Below are 19,898 nucleotides of genomic sequence, written 5' to 3'. Positions count from 1 at the left end.
CTCTCAGTGGGTGGCATGACACTTAATCCACATTCTAAAAACTTAATAGAAAACCATCAACTGCAAAACTCACTAAGAATAGAGTGAGTCAGAAGAGGAGTCATCTGTTTAAACGAATTTATCTATGTGGCATATATTTAAAGACCTAAACCTCATTGTCACATAATTTTCTTCATGTGTTAATGGCTTAAAGAGAAACTAAGTACCAGTTTTAATCTTTAAATAAATAGAAGCCTTTAAATCTGCTCTTCCACTGGTTGCCCTTGTACTATGTGGGGTTTTGTAAAGTCAACATTTTTGGTGGAGAGTGGTTACTGTGGATACTTATTTTAAAATGTCAGTATTTCAGATATGCATATTTCTTTCTTTATCAAAATGCTCCAGCTCCCACCCAGGCCCTTTCATGCTGCCACAGAACTGGCCTGTAGATGACAAACTAACATTACCAGAATGGTCCAGAAGTGTTGACCACGAGGGACAACCACTCGCTTTTCATTTCCAACATAGACGGGGAATTGCTAATTACATAGGGGTGAATGAAGGTTGAGATAGGAAGGATCCCAGGTAGCTTTATCCAAACAGAAGAAAATCCTATGGATGTTTTATTCTTAAAAAAGCTAGCCAGGATTTTGGATCTGTATGATATAAACAGATTACTTAATAGTCTCATATTTCGCAATAGGGGAAAAGAGCAAACTCCACCTTATCCTTTGAGATAAGGCTTTGGCTCTGCGAGGCTAGGTAACTCCCAGCAGGCCTTGGCAACTCTGACTTCATGAGGAGGGGCCTCTTTTTAACATCATGTTCAACCAACAGCTCAGAAAATAAAAAATGAAGTAACGCAGTATGGGTTGAAATGTGTCTCTGTTTGTGAGGCTTGGTTGGTACTCTCCTAAAGTGATTATGCTTATTGTGCTGATTTTCCTCTTCCATTCAAAACTTCATGCAGTAGGAAATATGCACCCATCTGTCCCAGTGGAAGAATAATTCTACAAATTCCCATGTCTACTGGTGGACATTAAGAGGGAGTTTTTTGAAAACGCATGGAATGTGCAGGAGGATTATTTTCAGGAAAAGTAAAAAAAATATGTCAGGGTCTGGGACAGGTAGATATTCACTATTTGTTAAAAGAAAGAATGAATAAACAAATATATAACATAAACTAAATAAAACATATGAAGAATCACTTTGTATAATCCTGTTACATATTTAAAAATATCTTTTGTTAAAAATTTGGTTCTCAAGGCCTGATGTGGTGGTTCAAACCTGTAATCCTAGCACTTTGGAAGGCCAAGGTGGGAGGATCACTTGAGGCCTAGAGTTCAAGAATGGCCCTGAAAACATGGTGAAACTCCATGGCAAAACCCCACCTCTACAGAAAAATACAAACAAAAAATAGCTGACTGTGGTGGTGTGTGCCTGTAGTCCCAGCTACTTGGGAGGCTGAGGTGGGAGAATTGCTTGAGCTCAGGAAATCAAGGCTACAGTGAACTGTGATTGTGTCACTGTACTCCAGCTCGGGTGACAGAGTAAGGCCCTGCCTCAGAAAAAGAAAAGAGAAGAGAAAAAAAAAAGGAATTTTGGTTATGTTAGTACTCTTATTCTAATGAAATGATATAGCCTCTCATCTTATCCTAGGTATTACTCCTATTTGATTTTGCAAAGATCATTGATATATCATTTATATATTTATGCTGATAAGAAAAAGAAGGTCCTAAACATCTCTGCTTTATCAGATTCCTTCATTCTCCTACTTTGTTTTTTGAAGAGAGAGACTAAACTGATGAAATGGTGGTTTTTGTCTTTTTGGAAGTCAAGATCTCAACATTTTACAGATGTGAAATAATGACTTAAACCTGTTTCTCACTGGAGGATATTAGGATGATCTACTCATGTGTATTGGAGAAGGTAGTATTTTTCTTAAAAAAGGTGGGCCTGGTAGACATTTTAAAATAATTACAATGGTATAAAACGTAATTGCCAAGAAGGAGTGAATGAAAACTTATCGGATGGGAAGGGAGGGGCCGAGTAGGCACTGGGGCTATTCTGAGCACTGGATATAAGTGTCCGGTTGCATTTTGCTGGCCTCTTCTCTGCTGTTCACTCTAATTGCTCAGAAAACATTGTGTACAGAGGAAACTCTTGGGCAAATACTGCAAAAGGAAAAGCCTTCTTAAAAGAAACAATGTATCCACACATTGGACCGCTTCAAAGAAATATAGTGAGGTGTTTAAAAGTTGGTACTCCAATAGGAACCTAGGTTTCCCAGAACAGGTTGAGCCCATACAGACCTTTCCCAACTCCTGCTTCTTTCTCCTCATGGCCTCAGCTAAACGCTGGCCAGAGGTCCTAAAGTATGCAGCACTTAGCTCTGTAGCTGCCTGACACCTCCTGCTGTGTCAGGGAAGTTAAATATTTATATATAGATTTCTTTCACTTCAAGGAAGGCTGTTGATAGTTCTGTGTGTTGTTGAAACTAGAATCAGACATTCCTTCCGAGAGTTTTCCAACTGTAGAGAATTCTCTGGTAGTATAGTATGGGCTAAAGCCTTCTTGAAGCCATTTCCTATCCTAGGTGTTGATGTTCTTTGATGGCAGGAAGCCATAGCAAACTGAACTTGGTACTTGCATTGTGTTTTGCAAGGATCCAGAAATTCTGAAATAATACACTTACAAGCAGTTTTGTCTATAGATTCAGCTTCTTTTTAGAAGCTTTTTACCTGGTCATATTTGTGAGACATGTTGTTGATATTTATCTTTGGGAGTCTATTGTTTGTTTTATTCATGTGTTGTCAAAGCAGAGTGGCTAAGTATCAGTTTGAGAATAAAAGTTTAAAACTTGCTCTATCGCCAAATCATTGCATAGGTGAAGGGAGCAACTTATAGTTTGGATTTTGGGTTTTTCCCTTTGTAAAATGGGAACAATGGAGCATGCCATGCGCCTTAGAACTCTTAAGAACCACCAACAGCAATGTTGCTGCTGCACCTGGCATTAGGAACAGGAATGCTTTTTACCCCACCACTCGCTGTTGTTTTTATTTCTAATTGAAGCCTCACCAATAATTTTCTTTGGTTGTTATCGTTTCTAAAAATCATAACTGGCATAAATGTTGTTTATTTGCTTAAATCGTTTCTCCCCTACATCTATCCTTTGCCTTCCTAACCATGCTTACCTACTGATTTTTCTATGGGAAAACTCAAGCCAGAATGGTCCAATGGAATTTTCCAAGGCCTCTCTGTTTTCCTTTGGACTCATTATCATCCTTTAAGCTCTGGGTATGAAGTCTACTTCTCACTGTTAGACTGCTCTGACACACATTATCTTTAATTTGTTAAATTGTCTTCTTTTCCAAGAAGAGGCATATTAACCATAATTGTATACTGGGTAAAATATAAATGCTTGTCCATTGTGTAATAAAGCCTGCAACATTGCTTCATTTGGAAAACAGATTCAAGAATGCAGTGCTTTTCTGCCAGTGAGAAGGACTCAAGAGTCTAGTATATGTATATGTGTATGAACAGGCATATATAAATGCTTTTCCCCCTGTCTGCCACATGGAATAGAATCATTCTGCTTCCTCCTGGCTATTATGTAATTTAGGTGCCAATTAAATAAGATTATGCAACAGTATAGAAATAATACTATATATTCTAACCTGACCTAAATATTTCCCCCTTTTTATCACCACAAGATTAGAAATCATTGGGAGAATTGAGAATTGGGCCTGATGAGACTGAGTAAGATAAGAATATAATAAAGATCAGTTGAGGCCCTCTTGTTGATATTGTGAGCTTGCTGATGAGATTTCTATTTTGTTTTATTTTATTTTATTTTACTCTTTCGGCTGATTGCATTCAGAGGACTGAGGTGAGAGCCTGCCATGCATAGGTTCACGGGAGGTTCCAACATTCATCCCTGGAGCTGCTGATTGCCAGGTGGGATGAAAGGTGAAGGTAGTGAGGGTGGTGAGTGACATCCACTGAATCAGCAGTATAGATGACGTAAATAATTCATTTCTCTGAATACCTAAAAAGTTTTCAAATCTGGTAAATTGTTTCTACCTTTCCATAGAGTTAGAATTAGAAGGCAGCTATCCAAAGGGCTGTATCTAATGTGTATACCTTTCTTCATACTCTGTTGATTTTTGAAAGAACAGGCTCTACTTAGACCTCATGAAATATTATTTTATTGGCTGTTTTCATGGTGGAATGCTCAGTAACTTTTACAAGGCCAAAAACTTCCGGGAATAAAGAGAGGTTTTAAATTTTAGTAATATTGGTCAATATACCAGCTTTAGAGGGATAGAATTGTTATAGATGGGTTAAATCACTCCCCAACCCCCAATTGATTATTAAATTTTTAATAGGAAATTCAATTCCTACTGAAAAATAAAGAAAATATCTTCAAGGTAGAATGAAAGCTCATAACTGAATTTAATGGATACATGTGTTTGGCAAATTAAATTAGTATCTGATTGTTCAAGTTTTTCCTTGCTTTGATTCCATCTATGCTATGCTTTAGAGAACATGGTGGTGGTCTCAGGACCTTTTTCTGTTCCTGGTCGGCCACTGTCTTTCTGGGTAATACAAGGCAAATCACCCTCATGTGGTTATGGTTCCATCATACAAAGTACAGTGAGTAACCTGTCTCCTTAGCCACCTGCTAGAGATGCTCTAAGAATTTTTGGATAATACAGGAAAAATACCTTAATACTTCCAGCAAGCCATTAAGAAGTTACTTAATTTCTGAATCTCAGTTTTTTGTACAAGGAGATAGAATTTGTACTTCTCATCTCCTAGTTTTTCTAGGAATATAAGTAAAGCAATTTGAAATCCCCCAGGGTGAACCCCATAAATTTAAGGTATTATCTTCCTTGCATGTGATCGTTGCATGTGATTTATCTTTATGTGCAACTCTTTCTCACCAGCGATTGCTGTGATTGCAGAGCACTGTCAGACTAAAGCTAATACTGATATCTGGTACTCAACAGATTAGTTGATTAGTATTTATGTTAACTCTTCTTATTAAATTTAATGTAACTGATGGATCATGCTTTTTTTTTTTTTTTTAAATTTAAGCCCATCAAAATTGTAAGAACAATTGCAGGCGTGAGCTCTAATATGTTGCTTTTCCAGGCTTACTGTTGAATGTATTGTTGAATGTGAGAACATATTGTAACCAGGACCCCGATTATTGTTCAGTCATATAAACCAGCCGTTATTTGAGGACACAAGGCTGGTTGATATGGTAATTTTAGAGATGTATCACATACCTAGATGAGTTTACATGGAAGGCCAGGGAATATGTCTCCTATAGAATAACATTAAATTAAGACGTAAAAGAGAAAAAGGAATTTGCTAGGTGAAGAATCAGGGAAGCATTCCAGGCAGGTGTGTGCGAAGGTCCAGAAGTGAGAAAGAGGTAGGCCCATTTGAAAAACAGAAGTAAGGTTATGGTAGCTGGACTGTGTGAACAGGGAGAGAGTAGTCTGAGGTGGATGGGACCCAGGTGATTCATGGTCTTTTATGTTATGCTAAATATTTCAGATTTTACTGAGTGTGCATGAAGGAAACGTTGCAGAAGTGTTTTAAGCAGGGAAGTGATAAGACCAAATTTGTATTTTAGAAAAGATTCCTTTTGCTGCTGGATGGAGACAGTGTCCCAAGAGGACAAAGATAAAAGTGGGGAGGCTGTTGCCAAGATTCAACTGAGAGATGATTTTGGTTTGGACAAGAGTGGGGACAAAACAGATGGAGACAAATGTGTTGAATTGATGGGTGGATGTATGGATGGGGGTGGCTTCTTCTGGATTTCTGCCATCAGCAATTTGGGGGATCATGTACCATTTTATAAGATGGGGAACTGGAAGAAGAGTGGTGGGAGATGATAGTTGAGCCTTTTGTATATATTGAATTTGAAGCACCTGTGAGATATCCCAGTAGAACTCTGAAGCTGGTAGTTGACTATACAAGCAGGAGCTAAGAAGAAAGGACAGGGATGGAGATACAAATCTAGGGGTCCTAGGCAGGTAGCAAGCATTCAAAGGCATAGGAATGGATGACATTGCCCAGGGTGAAAGAATGGAGTGGGAGGAGGACTGGATTGGACTCTGCAAGTGCCGACATTTGGAGATTGACAGAGTGCAGTTGTAGAAGTAGGAGGAAAACTAGGAAGAGAGTGAAGCCTCTGAGGCTGAGAAAAGCGGGCTTTTAATAAGAAGCTGGTGATCGACAGTGCTGAATGCTGCCTTGAAGTCAGGTAGGATGAGAATTAAATAGTAGCTACTGGATTTGGCAAAAAGAAGGTGATTGGTAGCTTTTGTTAGTAATGTGGGTGTCATGGTTAGTTGGGAATCAAATTGGGGTAGATTGAAGAGTGCCAAAGCGAAAACTATCATTATGAGAAGTTAGGAAGAGACTTTGAAGTGATGCTAGAAAACTTTTAGCCTTTCCCTCTATGTGTTCCATTTCACTTAACTACTTAAAATATTTGGAATTATTATAGATGTTTTAGAACTAGAAAGGATCATAGAGAAAATTTAGTTCGATATTCTCAGCTTACAGATGGTTAGAGGAACCACGAAGAAGTTAAGGTGATTTGCTCGAGGTAACATTGGTAGGAGTTGGAATAACTAGGAAGGATCCAGGTGTTCTGACTTACCCAGGGCTGTGCTCATTCCAAAAGAGTGTGCTCGAGGTTGATTCCCTCTGCAGCGGGAAAGGAATTTAGGTAGGGAGATAGATGAGAACTAGGAGAAGCACCTGGAAGAACAGGAAGTGGAAAGAACTGAAAGGAATAAAAGGTGTTGAAAGAGCTCACGGAGAGGTGAGAGGGAAAGAAGACAGCAAGACTGTCCTCAGCATACCCTTTGTGGTAAGTGGGAAGATGGGTGTCCCAGCTAGAAGATTGTCATATTTTGGAGCATCTTATGGAGATAAGGGTGTGGATTTCAATTTGTCATTCTGTGATTCTAAGATAGAAACATTTCCAGAGAATACTGAGCCCATGTTTCCCTTCTTGATACTTAATAACTTGAAAGGACTAATCGTTATTATTCTTTTGGCTGTGTTTTCCAGATAGTGGATGATGGCAGGGATGGGTGGAGGAGGGGTACCATGATAGTGGGAAAATGGGAAGGGAAGGCTTGTATATCCAGGGGCACTAGGAGTCCTAGTCTCTATACATCATTAACTGGCTATTTGGATTTAGTTAGATCACTGGGAAATGAAGAGGCTGAACCAGTTAAAGAGATTTTTAGGCCACTTTAAAAGTATGATTATGTGCTACTGTGTCCACGAATATCATCCTTCTTTTTCTTGGGCGCATGTGGAAAACCACAGTCATGAAGATTCTGGGATTCTAGGCTAACAGAAGTCTCTGATAGCACTTTTCCTAGTACTGGGTGATTGTTATAGCCCTGGAGTATTATCTAAATCTCATTTACCTACATATTGTATGTGAGGGAAGGGAATGTGACCTTTAATATTTATATTTTATAACAAATATAAATTAATATTTAATATAGTAAATATTTACATAATTTTAAATATATTAAAAATATGTTCATCTATTGATACAACATAATATATACAACCATATATAATAATTTGTATATGTGATATGTAATTATAATAGATCAATGTATATTAAAATTATATTGACTATTTATATATTATATGAAATAGTTGATAACTGATTAACCATGAGTGTATTAACTGTATTGTAGATTACCTGTCTATAGCAACCAAGGACTCTTCATCCTATTGCCCAGCCAGGGCTTAGGCCACTGCAAAAAGAAAGCCATAATAGAGTCAGAGATGGACAATGTGGTTGGAATGAGAGTGTGAATGTGTGCATTTATGTGTCTCTCTAAGCTGCGTCTCTGGCTGCAATTGCAAATCCAGTTATCAATGACCATTGAATTAGCTATTGTTTTGTATCTTCCAACCCTATTTCCCATTCAGTTGTGCAAATGGTGACCACAGAGAAATAATGGAAACTGTTCGTTCTCTGTGTTTGGCTCACAGGTGGATTTTGTCTGACGGCATGTGTACTGTGCATTACAATGCAGCCATCCTTGTGGGTGGTTCTGGGTGTCGGGAGAAATGGAGGGTTCGTGTCTTCCCGTTGGGTGGCTCCTGTTCATGCTGAGCACTGTTCTGCCTAGTGCTGGCCTTCCTAGGCCTTTTGGCTCTACTGTTTCCTCAGGGCAAGTAAAAGGACTTACGGACCTGTTTCCTGTGGATTGACAGCAAGCCAATAAAAGCCCCAGGGGAAACTTTGCCCAAATCAGGGTGGATATTGCCAAGCCCTTGCTTCTGGATAGAGTCAGGGAAGATTGAGGTTATGGAAGGTGCTGGCTTTGTTGAAGAGCTCAATTCTGTAGGATGGCTAAAACTGCCAGTGAAGGGACAAGTTAAGAATAGGTCTGAGGTTGACTCTTTTGCCCTCCTCTAGGTGAATGTCCTGGAGAACAAAGAGTGTTCACAAGTTAGTTATTATCAGGGCTGGAAGTGGGTAGGAATGAGAAAAAAACTGTGCTCTGTTTTTTCCCCTTTGAAAACGGAAGGGAGAAATAGGATCAACATTTATGGAGCACCCTTGTGTACCAGACGCAGTGGGAGGCCATGTTTAATTCAGATTGTACATTAAAATATATATTTCTATATTTCTATATAATCTCTCTATAAGGATTGTGTAGAGATAGATATATATTTGTACAGGGAAATTTATTTCTATATATATAATTATATAGATGTAGGTATGTTTTATATATATAGATATGGATATAAAAGATTTTGCTAGAGCAAAGTTAACATCATTTTGGAGAATCAACTTTGAAGATTGAAAAGCACTTCAGGAACTGCAGTTTACGTAGGGTAACCTGATTTTTCATTCCGTTAATTCCTTAAGGTAGGTTCCTAAAGTAACTTTAAGGGGAAATTCTTGCTTTTCTAGCTAAGCTCTTTTCAAATAACTGATGATCACTGAACATAATTAAGTTGTATTTCTATAAACATATTCACAAATTCAAACTTTATATAGTGCCAGTCAGTTTTTGCCTTTATTATTAGCCATTAATAATGGAAACTGCAAAGGAAGCTTAACTTTAGTGTGTGGTCTTAGGCTCCTCTCCTTCATCTAAGACTATAATTAATAGAACTCTTTTGCTAGAAATGAGCTCTTGGAAGACAGATGCATGTTTGCTGAGCTAAAGGACAGGAGTCTAGCTAACAGTCATAAGCTTGCTTCTCCTTTGAGACATTTTATTCTGTAACTCTTAGTTCTTGCCTAGAGATTGTTATCACTATTATTATCATAAAATATTAAATATTAATAGTACTGTGCTCAGTAAATGTCAAGTAACAAGCTAAGATTTCTTATCGGTCTTGCTTGGGGAACCTCAGGTTGCCTTGAGGATTTCTAGGAGGCTTTCAGTATATAAAGTTCCCACACAGTTCAGTGGGAAGAAAAGTATTTCCCTGTTTTTCATCACATTTGCCATTTGTGTGCATGCATGGTCCTATGTAATTGGTAGCATTAAAATTAAAATAAATTACTCATCAGTATTCAAACCTATCTATACATAAATACATATGTAATATGTAATTATCTATTAATAAACATAAACTTTTTTATGTAACAAATTGCCCTATCTGAAATGTAAAAATAGAAATCATTCCTTGTTATGAGTCTGGACCCTCATGCAAACATTTCATAAAGGTCTGGTTTACCCCCTGGTAACTACAAAAATACACTGTGCTTTTTAAAGGGGATTTTCTTTTCATGAGCTGGTATTTATACCCCAGTAAATTAGCAATGTTACTTTGCCTGTATCTTATTAAAGCTGCTTATGGGTACTCTTCTGTGTTTGAGAATAATAAGCTAACAAATTAGTTTGATTTTGGCCGGATGTGGTGGCTCATGCCTGTAATCCTAACACTTTGGGAGACCAGGATGGATGGATCACTTGAGGTTAGGAGTTCGAGACCAGCCTGGCCAACATGGTGAAACCCCACCTCTACTAAAAATACAAAAATATTAGCTGGGCATGGTGGCACATGCCTGTAATCCCAGCCTCTTGGGAGGCTGAGGCAGGAGAATCACTTGAACCAGGGAGGTGGAGGTTGCAGTGAGCCAAGATCCCGCAACTGCACTCCAGCCTGGGCGGCAGAGCAAGATTTCGTCTTAAAAAAAAAAAAATTACTTGTATTTCATTAAGGTGTTTAGGATTATACATATGGGTCTATTTCTTATTAAATAAAAGTGCCAACCACACAGTGTCCATTGTGCCTGGACTTGATACTATGGTTTGGTTTGAGTTTTCTTATGCATATACTTTTAATTGGGTTTTTTTGGTCTAACAAGTAAAGTCTTTGCAGCATCTTTTTGTAATCCATCACTCATCCAGGGTCTCCACCTCTTCTATATTTAAAAAAATAATAAATCTCTTAACTTTGCTCTCCCTCATTCTTCTCAGCAATAGCTGCAACATGTTTCAGGCATCTTGGCAGAAGATCGGGTTATGTTAGATAAGCCAGAGAAGACACTATTTAACTCATATTTGGGGAATACTGCTGATTAGTTCTGAAAGAAATATATAAAATACTGCATGTTGTAGAATCTTTGCTTTGAACTGGAGAGAACAGGCGTTCAGTTGAAAGAGTAAGAGTGTACCATAAATCAAATCTGGAACATCCCTCAGTATTTAATTAGAGATGTATTTAAGAGGCTGGAGGTAAGGATGGATGGTGGGAGGTACGGAAAGGTAGACTTCTGGATAGAGATTTTACCTGTCCTTTGGCGATCCTTTAGGTAGAGTACAGCACTGACATATCAGGTTAAAAAATTATGTACTACTTAATCCAAAAATGTTGAGGGTGAAGGGAAAATAACAGTTGAAAAGTTGGACGAGTGAGGTTAGTTTACAGAATGCATGTCATGAAACTCTATGTACTCATTACAGGTTTGCCTAAAATTTGTCTATTCTCTTTTTAGTAGCCAATGAGGAAAGATACATAATAAGTTATTACATTTATGATAATATATATATAGTATGTTTTAAAGAACACAAAATCAAAGCAGTGATGAAACACTCAACTCTTCTTGTTATTGAGAAGAGAGACATATTTATCCTGTGGGATTTTATGAAGAGAACACTTCATAAAAACCTAGATGGTTATAATGTCCTTGGCTTCCTCAAACTGTGGTTTCTGCATCTGTACAATGGGGATAGGAGCAGGATTGCATGAGGTGGTAGATATAAAACACCTCACAGTGCCTGGCATGCTTGTAAGCATTCACTAAATGGTTGCTATCATCTGTATGTACAGTAAACGCAGCAACTTGTTTCCCAGGAAGGAGCTAATGGATCTGTCCTACATATAGTTGCATATGTTGTTAACCATCCACTCAGCTATAGAAGTTGTAGTTTGGCTGATCTGAAAACCTTTCTGGCTTGAAGGTTTTCATATACTTCAAAGTGTTAAATCATCCTTGGTTAGCAAAATGTGTATTTCTGAAAGCCTCCTTCATTTGAATGGCTCCAGAGTTACTAAGTGTAAGTTTTCTGTTTGCCAGAAAACATTATAGCAACTATGAGAAGTATGAAGTTAGGTTAGTAATATTTCAGGAATTGGGATAATTGGATGAGTGAACTTCATAGTACTTCCTGCTTGCAACTGGGGTGGAGCAGGTAAGGATGGGAAGAAACAAGAATCGCATAATGATCATTTCTGACATTCACAGGTACCCAGGAAAGCCATGCTTTCTTTCCAGTAGTACTGGCTGTGGTATGGTTTGGGAGATATTCCCAAGATATTTGGAGTTTGTTGGGAACTTGTACCATCTGTCAGAGAAAGGCATGCAGGGTATTTATTTGAACACATGAGACTGAAGCCACTGCCAAATCCAGGACCGAATGGCTCTTTGACTGCACACCTAAATGAACACTGTCAAGTGTTGATTCCAGTAGTTTTACTTCATGAAGTTTCAGTAGTAAGAATGTAACATTTATTTTGATAACATTGAAAACAATCACTTCTTCCTCAGACATGATAGCTCTTAAATATTTTTTCGCTCCTCCTTTTTACATTATCTTTGGAAGCATTATATCCTGAATTTTCTAGCAGAGAAATTTTTTAGCCTAAAAATTCTTGTATAAGAAGCAGGCGACTATCCTTGATTCTTTAATGGTCTTACTGTTTTGTAGTTCCCTTGCTATGTTGGAAAGCTTGTCTGTCAAGTTTCTCCTTTTCATGTTACATGTAAAGCAATACTATACCCTCAACTTTGTAACTTCTCTAAGAGCTTGCAGTCATTTTATGAGTTATAATTTTAAAAATAGCCATCAGTCTTCATGACATATCCCTGAAACAGGTAAAGAGATTTTAATGAAAATAAATACTGAGATCCACATAACGATATTCTCATCAACCATAGCACATTTTCAGCAGTGAGGAAGCTTCTCTTGATCACCATGACAGGTATCTGTGGGGGCAGTGAGAAGACTTCCATTGCAGCTCATTTTACTTTTGGTATTTTGGTTACTTGGCACATAAAGCTTATTAAGTATTTGATTGTGCTTTGAGTCAGCATGCCTGTATTACCCCATCCACCAGAGCAAGACTGTCTTGCTCTCTTCTTATAGGCCAGGAAGCTGAAGTGAGAGGTTGAGAAGTAACCGATGAAGCAGCCAGCGCTGTTCCTGAGCTCCTCAAGGTCTGCTTAACCATGGAACCATGTTCCTTCTTCTCTACCTGAACACAAGACAGAAAAGGAAAATTTAGTTACCAAAAATGTGTGAGAGGAGGAGGAGGATGCTTTAAGTTTTGAATTACTCAGCTCAGTGCCATGATTTCCTCTGGCAGTTCTTGGAAGGCAGTATCTTCCTCACCAAGGGAATATCGTATTTTATTGTGCTGTAAGGATCTCTACAAAACGTACATTACCATGTGAATACCAGAGAATGGTAGCTTCCCAGAGGCCATCACTAAGAGTATTACAAAATGCCCAAGAGTGGTTGCATTGACAGGAGTGGGAACAGAGAGTGACTGCAAATGGGTATGAGGGATCTTTTTGGATTGGTGGAAATGTTCTGAAATTGGATTATGATGACTATCGCACAACTCTGTAAATATACTAAAATCATTGACCTGTATCGTTAAATGAGTGAACTTTATGGTTTATAAGTTATACCTCAATAAAGCCGATTTTATTTTTATTTATTTATTTTTTTTGAGACAGAGTCTCACTCTGTTGCCAGGCTGGAGTGCAGTGGCACTATCTTGGTTCACTGCAACCTCTGCCTCCTGGGCTCAAGCAATTCTTGTGTCTCAGCCTCCAGAGTAGCTGGGACTACAGGCGTGCACCACCACACCTGGCTAATTTTTGTATTTTTTAGGAGAAATGTGGTTTCACCATCTTGGACGGGCTGGTCTCGAACTCCTGACTTCATGATCTGCCAGACTTGGCCTCCCAAAGTGCTGGGATTACAAGCTTGAACCACTGTGCCCAGTCAATAAAGCTGATTTTAAAATGCCTGAAATTTGGCATATCTTGAGAGGAACCACATTTCTGCTTGGCATCTGGGGACCATAGCACTCCATAGTGCAGTGTCAATTCTGAAAGCTCCCACACCTGTGTGGAAGTGCACAGGGAAGATCGAGAAGGAGGAGTTGGAGGAAATGGGGATACAGTGAGTCTGCTGCGGGAGGATGCTTATCATGATGATGTGAACAAAATGACACCATTTTTGTGATGACGACAACTCAAAGTAGGCTCCAAAAAATCAAGTGCGTTCCTCTTCAGGGTTTGATGGCTCACTCACTGAACTGCCCTAACTCTTTCATTAGATTGACAATGACGACACTTTCCAGCCAGAAATCTTACCTTAGCATCTTACCCACCCATATAGACTGTCTATTAAATGATTTGATCAAATGTACTATGCAGATTTTGGTAAATACAATTTAAAAAATCTTTCTATATAACATCAATATGACAGTGTGGCTTAATTACCATTTTTTTTTTTTTTTTTTTTTGCTTAGTTGCCGTATTTAATGAGGTTAATAGAAAATGTTTAATGTGACATGTTAAAAAAAATTTTCCGATCTCTTAATTTGTGTGTGTTTTCTTGAAAACAACCAAGCATTTTGTGTTTGATTTATTGAAGCAATTGGTTGGCTCTGCTAACTTGTATTGTTGAGACTTGAGATAAAACTTGAAGACTCCCTCAGTAACTGGAGCACAGGAAACAATTGACACTGTTTCTTAATTCACATTGTTTCTGAGACATTTCCTACTTCCAAGTATAATATAGCTTTCCCATGAGAACGATTTGCTTGCAAATGGTTAGACATGATACATTTCTCACTGGCGCACATTCTGTGGGGAGAATTTCACTGTGTTTTGTAGTAGCTGAGTTGCTGCGTGTGTGTTGGGAAGGAGGTCCTGCTTTATGTAGATGCCTCCAGCTTCATTCATGCAGCTAATGTCTTCTTTTGAATACTAACCTATTCACTTAAGTTCTGCATTGCTTAGCTGGAATCTCTTTCCTGAAGGAGCATATAATTCTTTTAAGCCTGCCAATCTAACGAAGCACCCCTGTGAATTACTGTGTTTTTAGATATACCCCATAGGTTACTGTGGAAAGTAGTTCATGACAGTTTGTATCATACATACTGTATGTACTTGTATTTGCATGTAGGTATGTGATATTGGCTGTGGCACTGCTAAGTTGTCATTGAGTAGTAATTCCAGAAATGGGAAACAAAACCCATAAATAAGAAAATCGAATCTAATTTGCAGTTCAGAAAAAAAGTATTCACATTATTTCTGAAATGGTAGTTCGTAAGTTCAGAAGTTATGCTGTATTTAAAGTGAAAGTAAAAGTTTTCCAATTAAAAAAAATGATGTGGAACTTTGAGTTTCTTTTTTTTTTGTCTTATTAGATTTTGTAAAAATAATACCACTTGTCAGTTTTGCAGCTCCTTCCATCTAGAGAGCTGAAAGCATTTCACAATCTTTTTTCCTCCTGCCCTTCTCTTCAAGGCAATTTTTGCTGGGCTCGGTTTATTTTTATCGTTGCAACAACCAGTTTTTAGAAACTTTTGGAAACGAAAAAAGAAAAATGAGAATGGCACTGTAGCTGACATTCATTTTAGCTCTTTCCTAGTGTGAACGTTTGAGTATTTCTAAAATCTTTTCTCCAAGTATGTCTTATTTTTCTCAGTTTGTCCCAGTTCTAAGTCTCTATTTTGCTGATTAGGTTAAAATAAAAGTTTTAATGTAAAGCCTTACCCCCGGCAAAATGACTTTTTGAACTTTGAGTTAAATCTTTATTTTTGTAGCTCCAGCAGCTCCTTTTCCAGCAGGCACTAACCCTACCCAGTATAATCATAGACTCATGTAAGGTTGGAACTGGAAAGGCCTCTAGAGATTACCCAATTTAAGTCTTCCCTTCTAGAAAGGATGAAGTTGATGCTCAGAGTGGTTAAGACAGACATGCTTAAGGTCAGATAGCTAATTGATGGCAGAGGTATGACCAACATGATTCCTGATTTCCAGTTTGATATTCTTTGTTTTTCCAAAACAAAAGTAGTAGATCTGGACAGAATTAGAGCACACCCTCACAGAACCCTAGTGTCAATCACCAGCTTGAATTATACTGAAGCTAACTGAAAATCGGGAGGAAATTTTATTTTTCTAGCTAGAGTTTGTCAAATATAGAATGGTAACGTTGAATTTATAGGCATTTTCTTCTGATTTGTGCATCTTGTGCAATTTATCTGCAGTAGAGAATGTGGTTTGAACTGACTGCTGATTTATGTACCTTCCTTAGGCCACCATACCATTTACATCGGAGTCCATGTGCCGAAGAGTTACAGGAGAAGGAGACGTCACAAAAGAAAGACAGGGCACAAAGAAAAGAAGGAAAAGGAGAGAATCTCTGAGAACTACTCTGACAAATCAGATATTGAAAACGCTGATGAATCCAGCAGCAGCATCCTAAAACCTCTCAGTGAGTACTTTCTGGGCGTTGGTGCCTCTCTCTGCCTCACTCCCACATCTTTGAGAAGGATGCCTTTTTGAATCTTGTGGCTAAAAGGGAGGGACGCTATAATACTGAGATGGTCTGCTCTAAAGGATAATGACTGTGGAGATGCTTTGCTTGTACCAGCAGGTTGACCTAGAAGGTCATGTAGTTGATCAGAAAGGGTCTGACCAAGTTTAGGCATCGTTGTGTATTCTACATGTTTATGTGTAATAGGGCAGTGTTGCAGATGGTATTTATAGCAATGAACAGTAACTGGAAGACTCGTAAGAATTTTTGCATTGTTTATGCTTAGAAATAGGTTCTATTGAGACAGTAGGTCAAGATGAGAGTATGTGTCTATATATTTACATATCTTTCCAAATGTCAGCATTATAGGTGACATTTTACCAGGTTGTGAGCCAGGTCAGTGATTTAAACAGGAATTGTTGAAAATCATCCTGTAAGACAGAGAGGATTGGAGAGTGACACTGTTATTAAGATGTTGAATGTATTAGATCTCATACCTTGGATAAAAATGTTACTAAAAGCAGAATGGCAGGAGGTCAAAGAACACCCTTGGATTCCAGTGATAGGGTGGGCTGTGTGTTTAGGTGTATGTTTATGCTGCTTTTTGTTTCTTTAATGTGGAGAATATTTGGCTACATGGGCCAAATATTGTGGCTGAACTGAGAATGAATATGTGCAGTAGAAACACATGCCAATTTTGGGAGATTCCCCAACAGGAGTTACGCAGTGACAGCTTTTCATGTTGGCAGAGCTCTGTACATTCTTCATGTCTTTGCTACAGTTGCAGAAATATGGACCCTGCAATAAAATGCATTATGGGCGGCACAGATAAAGATCGAGCTCAGTCATTGCAGGTGATGACAGCCAAATTAGAATGAACAGCTTAAGGGTGTTGAAACGTGAATTTACAGAGTTAAATTAAAGAGGGTGTGAGGCATAGTGATGTGAATTTTTATAGTCTCACTGCTGGAACTGAGCAAGTGGCTTAGGAAGTTAGCGAAGTGCAGTGCTGAGAGGAGCAATACAGTGGACCATCGAATTAAAGACGAATGCTTGGAGGAGAGCTTGAGATGGATCATGAAATCTAAATTAAAAGGCATTGAAATAAATTTAAGACTTAGAAGGACCAGAAGGCAGGAGCCTCACGTTATATACTTTTCACTGAAATACTGGGGAAAAGTCTGTCTGAAAGGAATCCTTCATATATTGATTAAGGTAGTGGAGTCTGTTTCGACAAAAGGCCTTAAAATGCATATAAACAGGCACAGTTAATAGGCTGGAGGAACAAAATGTACCATTCTTTTCCAAATAAATGACTACCACTTATCTGGATTTACTATGTATCCCTTTTGGCAAGGCCTGAGCCAGTGTCAAGCATTCTCTCTATTGTGTGTGTGATTGTGCGCTCTCTCTTTTTCTCTCTCTCTCTTTCTCTCTGTGGCTTTTATAACTTGTCTTTCATTCTTCAGTTTAAGAACAAGAATACATCATCACTATAAATGTTAAAAAGTGAAGAGGTGCTCACTTAGACAGATGGGCCAGGAATTTTGAGATTAAAATTATATATCCGCTTTTGAGGAAGGGCAATGGAAACAGTGCCACTAGCACTCAGATAGGTTATAAGGAATGAACAGATCAGGAAGATGCTGAGACTGCATGTGTATCAACTACAGAATACTGTTGTATTCTATGGCATTTGGGGACCAGTTTGAATGCAGCATGTGAAACAAGGCAATCCATTCTCCGTCCCTTCAGAGGTTTCTTCCTGGGGGAGTACTTATTATGTTGTATACTGGCTTTCTGAAGGGATCCTGTGGAGAGACAGTTGTTAAGGACAAAATTGCTCAGTGGTCATAAGCAAATTATAAATTTGCATTTTATAGTTTTGTTCCTGCTGATCAATAAGTTATGCACTAATTTGCCTTTGGCATATTTAATATGAGTTATCCAATTTGACATGAAGATCCTCTTAGAAATTACTGCGTATCCTTGGCTGCTTTGATGGATTGGTAGTTAATTATCTGGTACAGTTCTGTTTAAAAGTCAGAGATTTTGCACCTAGATATGGAAAAACATTTAACCTCATGATTTTGGGGGAAGCCACAGGGCTCTGGCACCAACATAACAGAATTCTTGTGGGAAAATGGACTTGATGAAATACTTGCCTGGTATTCCATTATTATCTCCCAAGAACTGCCACTTACAGTTTCTGTTGTTCTGTGACCTGTGGTGTTTGAGTTGCTTATGTCCATAGACATATCATGTCCCTAGACAAGATTCCCATAGTGCCTGGCAGTGTATCATGCGATACTTACACTTCTCAGAAAAAACAAAAACCAAATAAGCCTCATAGAAATAGTAACCTGATGGGAGTCATCTTTGATTCTTTCCTTGCTCTCACTCCCATATGCAATCCTTCAGTGATTTCTCTTGGTTCAACATTTAAAGTAGATCTGAATCTGTCTGCTCCGTTTCAGTTTTGCTGTTACATTTTTGTCCAGGGAATCATCACCTCTTGTATAGACACTGCAGCAGTCTCTGCTTTCCAAGTCTTTCTTCATAGAGAGGCAGTATAGATCATCACAAAGTGTAAATTGGATCATGTTCTTCCTCTGCTGAAAACTTCCTGTTGTCCTCAGAGTAAAACCTCAATTGGGCATCATGGTCCATTGTCTTTCTAGTCCTGTGATGTGCCATTCTCTCCTTGCTCACTTTACTCCCGGTACATTAAGTAGTTCCTTGGTGCTAAAATCTTTTCTGCCTCAGAGCCTTTGCTCATGCAAGCTTGTCTTCCTGAAATGGTCAGACCATTCTTGTCCTGGTTAATTTTTCTGTTCCTTTATGCTCTGGCTTTTAAATTTTACCTTTTTGGAGAGTCCTTTCCTTGCTACTCTCTCCAATGCAGATTCCCCTTCATTATTCTTTCTCAACACCTTATTTGTTTCCTTCATAATATATGTTTTCACTTGTGATTTTTGAGAGCCTACAGTTTTGTCTTGAGCTGTTGTTTGATTGTAAGCTCCATGAGAGCAAAGATCAGGTTGTCTTGTTCACTTTGTTTTCTTTGGTGCCTAGCACAATGCCTGGCACATAGTATGTGCGTGATATATGTTTATTGAGGAGTAACTGAATGAATGAACCACTACAGAGAAAGACGTAAGCATTGCTTTTCTTGGCCTAAATATTTCTTACATCCTAGATAGAGATCCAGCTGATTTCTTGTTTTTAAGCCTTGCATATAGTATTTATATTTTCTTGCCCTGTCTTTCTCCCTTGACACATAAAATCTGGTCCTCACTTTTAATTATCCCACTTTGGAAAGTGCCTCATTATTTTGCGTATTGCCAAAGTGGGATTTTGTCTGGGTAGGTAACTCCCAAGTGTGTGGAGCTGCTTATTAACCACAGGTGGTGGATGAAACTGAAACGCAAAGCACATGAATTTTTCATGTACACTTAAAAATGCTCACCATTTCCCAGAGAACTCGGGCAGCCCCCCCCTTCAGAAGCCACATTAAGGTGGCATGAGCTGGCACCATGGCACATGCCTATAGTCCCAGCTACTCCAGAGGCTGAGGTGGGAGGATCTTTAGGAGTTCGAAGCTATAGTGCTCTATGATTGCCCCTGTGAATAGCTGCTGTGCTTCATCCGTGGCAACATAGAGAGACTCTGTTTCTGCAAAAACATGAAAGGGCATTTATAAGAAACAAATGAAATATCTTCCAGTGTTTAGGCATATTAAGAAGATGGTATAATTAACAGGTTCATTTAGTTTATCACCTAGCGCTTTCTATTTTCTTCATGGCTTTCATGTCAAGATGGGGTTTCTAAAAA

At 38.5% G+C, this 19,898-nt stretch overlaps 1 protein-coding gene across 9 annotated transcripts in view; it reads left to right on the top strand.

The window, feature by feature from the left end:
- SLC4A4 (solute carrier family 4 member 4) overlaps positions 1-19,898 on the top strand; it is a 496,548-nt gene that overhangs the window by 151,584 nt on the left and 325,066 nt on the right. For all 9 annotated transcript variants that reach the window (XM_017501628.2, XM_017501630.2, XM_017501627.2 and 6 more), the window contains one exon: positions 15,843-16,022. In XM_017501628.2, coding sequence (XP_017357117.1) covers positions 15,843-16,022 — 180 coding nt within the window. The remainder of the gene's footprint in view (positions 1-15,842; positions 16,023-19,898) is intronic.

This window comes from Cebus imitator, unplaced genomic scaffold (genome assembly GCF_001604975.1).
Source record: "Cebus imitator isolate Cc_AM_T3 unplaced genomic scaffold, Cebus_imitator-1.0 Scaffold283, whole genome shotgun sequence".
In the NCBI taxonomy this organism is placed as follows: domain Eukaryota; kingdom Metazoa; phylum Chordata; class Mammalia; order Primates; family Cebidae; genus Cebus; species Cebus imitator.
The sequence above is the reverse complement of the archived record's forward strand: the minus strand, read 5'-3'. Positions and strand labels throughout refer to the sequence as shown.